This window comes from Bidens hawaiensis, unplaced genomic scaffold, assembly GCF_021521415.1.
Source record: "Bidens hawaiensis isolate Kalapana, Puna unplaced genomic scaffold, B.hawaiensis_p1.1 tig00022343_1, whole genome shotgun sequence".
Classification (NCBI taxonomy): Eukaryota; Viridiplantae; Streptophyta; class Magnoliopsida; order Asterales; family Asteraceae; genus Bidens; species Bidens hawaiensis.
In genome coordinates, this window is record NW_027493484.1 from 293,560 (window position 1) to 299,216 (window position 5,657).

Below are 5,657 nucleotides of genomic sequence, written 5' to 3' on the forward strand. Positions count from 1 at the left end.
GGTTGTCTGACGTGCACAATCAAGGTTGCCCTAATCCTGATTTGGATAAGGACGAGGCTGATTATGTGCATGTGTGATATGCGCCAATCCTGAGGATGCGCGAGGTCTTCTCTTTATTCTCACGCGCAGATGTTTCATGCGCAGATGTGATATGCGCCGCGCGCATATGTGATGCCTGGGCATATGATGCCTGAGCATGTGTGGTGCCTGGGCATATGATGCCTGAGCATGTTTGGTGCCTGGGCATATGATGCCTGAGCATGTGTGGTATGCGCCATACGCATAGGTTTTGGCTTTGTGCCTTCGTAATGTCTTGCTTTCAAGTCTGTTGTCTATATCTTGTGGGTTGATCCGCCTTGCTCCGTGTTGAGGCGGGTACATACCTCTTCAACCGGTTCTAGCATGTCTCATTTTGTGCCCCAACCGACGAAAATGAAACCCAATAAAGCAGGTTATGGCCCTTTGTTACGTTCAGACATGTAAATGAACAGAACACTCAGATAATAGTTCACGAACTGTATGATGGCGAGTTCATTGATGTTCGTTTATTTAATAAACAAACTAACAAGAACAAAAAAAACTGTGTTCATTTAGTTAATCGAACGAGCATGACCACATGTTTCATTTGTTCATTTACATTCATAAACGTCCGTTTACGTTCATTCATTTATGTTTGTTTGTCTTAATTTATCTTTGTTTAATTACATTCATTAATGTTCGCGAACTATTTGTTTAGATTTATATAAACGAACATAAACAAACATGAAATGATAATTTTTTAAACAAACATGGACACAAATAATTTTCAATTAAACATCCATATTCGTTCGGTTCATTTATAGAACCTAATCTTGTATAAGTTCGATTAGGGCTGTAAGCGAACCAAACGTTTAGCGAATAATTCATGAACCGTTCGACCGAATGTTCGGTCGATTAGTTAAACAAACGAACATGAACATAACCCTCGTCCGTTCAATTAAGGTCGTGAATGTTCGTTTATGATCGTTGGTATACGTTTTTCATGAAAGTTTTTTGTACATGTATTTATTTTATCTAAACATTTTATATTATTTAATTTATTACCCTACCCCTAACGGCCTAACATAAAATAAAAAACCATAGCCTCACATTGTTTTTGCATTGTTCTCATTTCGTTTCTTATTAATTCATTATTCACATTGATAAATACATCGATCTCAATCTCTAAGTTATGCCGATTTTTATTTGTATTCATTTGTGTTTGTGAACACATTCATTTCCGAAAACGAACATAAAATCTCGTTCGACAGGTATTCGTGAACACATAACAAACGAACATAAACAATACCTTGTTTGTATACATTCAATTCGTAAGATGGATCTAAAATCTCAATAATATCCAAACCAAAAGTATAAGGACTGTTTTAAGTCAGCTTTCCACCCAAGTTTAATAATAATAATAATAATAATAACAATAACTTTATAATTATAATTTTAATCTTGTCAATCAATTCTCACTTTCTTTTCTTTCTGTCCGTTAGGGTTCTTCTTGAACACCATTTCTACAATAAATTCACCCACAAGTTGACGTCAGGTATCTTCTTCGTTTCAACGAACTGATGCTTTTTAATTTGAACTAATAATAATAATAATAATATTCGTTCAATTGCAGTGATTTGTTTGAAGAAAGATGTCTCGGTATAATAATAATAATAATCGTCAAGGCAACCGTTCTGCTGCTGGTAGATTTTCTAATTCTCGAACGGAGTGGAAACCTAAACCTAAGGTATGATACGTTTACTGATTATTATTCTGAAATTTATAAATTCGAATCATCACAAATTACTAGGCCGGCCTGTTACCGAACAAACACGAAAATGTTTTTATGTTCATGTTTTATCGTTTAACCTGAATGAGTAGTACACCAACGTAAACGAAGATGTTCACCGTGATCTATTTAAATGAATAAACAAAATGCGTGTTCGTGTTCGTGTTCGTTTATTAAATAGACAAACTTCCCACGAGCAGTTTATGAACGTTCGGTTCGGTTACAGCCCCATCACAGTTTATAAGAATTTCTCACTGGAACTACTAGTTTATAGAAAGTTTAATTGAACTATATCTATGTTGTGTTCTCTCAGATTGATGCATCATTGCATGATGCTGATAATTCTAAGAACGTGAAACAATTTGGGGAAAAATCTCAGAAGGATGATGAAGAAGACATGAAAAATTTCAAACATACACCGATGTCACTTCATGCTGATGGTAATTCTAAGAAGGTGAACGAAAGTGTGAAAAAATCTCAAAAGGATGACGAAGAAGAGGGAAATTTAAAAATACACCGATGCCACTTGATGCTGATAATAATTCTAAGATGGTGACAAAAGTTGGGGAAAAATCTCAAAAGGATGATGAAAAAGACATGAAAAGTTTTAAAAATACACCGATGTCACTTCATGTTGATGGTAATCCTAAGAAGGTGAAAAAAATTGGGGAAAAATCTCAGAAGGATGATGATGACGATGTGGCTTTGGATGTGAAAAATTTTAAAAATATGCTGATGTCTTTGGATGCCGATGATGAATCCAAGAAGGTGAAAAAGTTTCAGGATAAGTCTCAAAATGATGATGATGATGAAAGATTAAATCATTCTGGATTTGATATCTGTCCAAAGAAGGATAGTTCTGTGATCAAGCTAAAAGCTCCATTACATGTGATGAACCGAGAAAGACGAAAGCAATCCATGAAAGGGCAAAACATCACCGTTTTGAGGTCTGGGATGGTACTCATGAAGGGTTATATATCTTCTGCTGATCAGGTATTGTGTTTTTAAAGCTTAAAGATCAAATTTGCAACTTACAATTGTATAGGGGTGTAAACCAGCTTGGCTCTTGAGTAGTTTTTCAAACTCAAGGTTGGCTCGGGCTCGGCTCGTTTATTATTTATTATACTAACTTTATACTTATTTTTTGTATTATAACATAATATATATTATCTACTTAGTTTTTCATATTTGATAGATATTATTGGTTATTTCAAAATAATAAAGTTAAATTTATCAAATCAAAATTATACAAATAGTAGGCTTTTGAGCCGCTTGAGCTCCAAAGTGAACTCGGGCTTGGGCTAGAGCTCGTATAGTAAACAATCTTATTTTTAGGCTCGGGCTTGGGCTAGAGCTCGTATAGTAAACAATCTTATTTTTAGGCTCGAGCTCGTTTAAGCTTTTAGCTCGAGCTCGCAAGCCCATCTCGATTAGCTCACGAGCGAATTGGCTCGTTTGCACTCATAGACATTAACAACTTCATCTGATTGTTTTTTGATTGCTTTATTTTCAGATTAGTATTGTAAAAACTTGCAGGGAGCTTGGAATTTGTGATGGAGGTTTTTACCAACCTGGGTATGGTAGTGGAACAAAACTACATTTAAAGATGATGTGTCTTGGTAAAAATTGGGACCCTGAGACTAGCATCTATTCTGAGTTAAGACCGTATGATAACTCTAAACCTCCGGGGATTCCTGAAAAGTTTCGTAATATGGTTGAAAAAGCAATACAAGATTCAAACAACTATATTCGTTTAAACCATGGTGGTTCAAATGAAGGCAAAGTTGTTCCTAACATGTCACCTGATATATGCATCGTCAATTTTTATTCGAAAACTGGCAGACTTGGTCTTCATCAGGTTAGAAATTATCTCTTTTTTGTGTGTTTTTGCTAAGTGGTTAAAGTTTGTTGCTTTAGATTGTTAAGAAATAGAGAAATGTGATTGAAGTTTAAAAATTAAAAAAACATAGTTTATGAAATTCTTTATGCACTGCTAAATCTTTGTTTGATTTAATTCTTTTTAATTAATGGGTTTTTTTCATGTCGTTAAAGTTTCTTGCTTTAAATTGCGAAGATGTAGATTAAAAACACAATTTTGAAATTCTCTCTGCAATGATATTTTCATGTGCTTTATTTATAATTTTTTGTTTTCAAGATTTCTTTTTATTAATCGTTCTTTTTTATGTGGTTAGAGTTTGCTGCTTTAAATTGCTAGAAGTTATAATATGTTGCATATACAACACACATAAACAAATGTTAATGTTTGTAAATGAACGGACGTAAGACATTACCGAATGTAAAAGAATGAACATAAACGAACGCTTTATCGAATGCCCAGTAGCAGACATACACAAACGGGGCCTCCGTTCTTGTACGCTTATTTAATTAGCCAAACATAATTCTCTTTTTATGTTTGTTTGTTTATTAATCGAATGCACATAAACGAACTTCCTACCGAAAGGTTCGCTGAGCGTCCGGTTTGCTTACAGTTTTAAACACGCGTATAGTTATTCACACACAAGAAAAAAAACAGTTTTATATGTATAGTTGTTGCTCGTTTACATGAAGCAGAATGCCAATTTTACCACCCTTTAAGCAGTTTAAGATGAAAATTAGTTTGAATTATAACTAATCCAAATGAACAAAATTTATTTTGTGACAAACTCAAAACAGAAATGTGGACATTAATTTAAAAGAGATGAATGTGAAACCAAAGATTGTGAATTAACATTTTTGTTGATATGTATTCAGGACAAAGACGAAAGTGAAGAGAGTATAAAGAAAGGATTACCCGTTGTATCATTTTCGATAGGCGACTCTGCAGAGTTTAAATATGGTGAAAACCGAGCTGAAGATGAAGCAGAAAATGTTACTTTAGAATCAGGGGATGTTTTGATATTTGGCGGGAAATCAAGATTGATATATCATGGTGTTACTAGTATCCTTCCTGATACGGCTCCCAGATCGCTTTTACAAGCAACGGATATGAGCCCAGGTCGTTTAAATCTTACTTTTAGAATGTATTGAACTGATCGTTTGTGAAGCTTGTTTTATGTCAATATTGGGATTTTGATGTTGTTCATCACTATATAGGAATGGATCTTAATGAATTCTAAATGTTTGCTATGCACATAAGTTTGTTTGCTATGTTTTGGTGTGCACATATTTCAAATGATTGATTTAGTCAAAACTGTTTTAGGTTGGTGCATTATTTAATAAAGAATATAATAAGTTTGGTGCTTTAAATTGCACAAAGGAAAAAGATAATGTGCATGAAGTTATTGTTCATAAATAATTAAAGGTCAGTCAATAGTTTACCTTTTAAAAGTTCATTCGGTTAGATGTTAACATTGACCATTCTCGTTCTTTTGTCTGTGTGAACAAGAAAGTTCATTCGGTTAGATGTTCGTGAACCGTGTCGGATAAAAGTGAAACGGGACGAACATGAACAAGGCTCTTTTCAGTTCGGTTCGGTTCTTTTACAACCCTATTACAACTGTTTTACAAGAATTACTCACTTGAACTCCTAGTTTATAGAAAGTTTAATTTAACTATATCTATGTTCAGTTCTCTCAGATTGACGCATCATTGCATGATGATGATAATTCTAAGAATGTGAAACAATTTGGGGAAAAATCTCAGAAGGATGTTGAAAAAGATGTGAAAAATTCTAAAAATACGCTGATGTCACTGGATGCTGTTGATAGTTTTAAGGTGACAAAATTTGGGGAAAAATTTCAGAAGGATGATCAAGAAGATGCGGCTTTTGATGTGAAAATTTTTAAAAATATACCAATGTCATTGGATGCTGAAGATGATTCTAAGAAGGTTAAAACTTTTTGTGTTAAAT

At 33.9% G+C, this 5,657-nt stretch overlaps 1 protein-coding gene across 1 annotated transcript; it reads left to right on the forward strand.

Moving 5' to 3' along the window:
• The first annotated feature begins 1,672 nt into the window (after positions 1–1,672).
• On the forward strand, positions 1,673–4,834 carry LOC143565458 (DNA N(6)-methyladenine demethylase ALKBH1C-like). Its single transcript, XM_077052423.1, has 5 exons — positions 1,673–1,765; positions 2,121–2,271; positions 2,370–2,800; positions 3,321–3,665; positions 4,559–4,834. The coding sequence occupies exons 2-5, from the start codon at positions 2,205–2,207 to the stop codon at positions 4,832–4,834; spliced, it is 1,119 nt and encodes a 372-aa protein (XP_076908538.1). The 5' UTR covers positions 1,673–1,765; positions 2,121–2,204.
• The last annotated feature ends 823 nt before the right edge of the window (positions 4,835–5,657 follow it).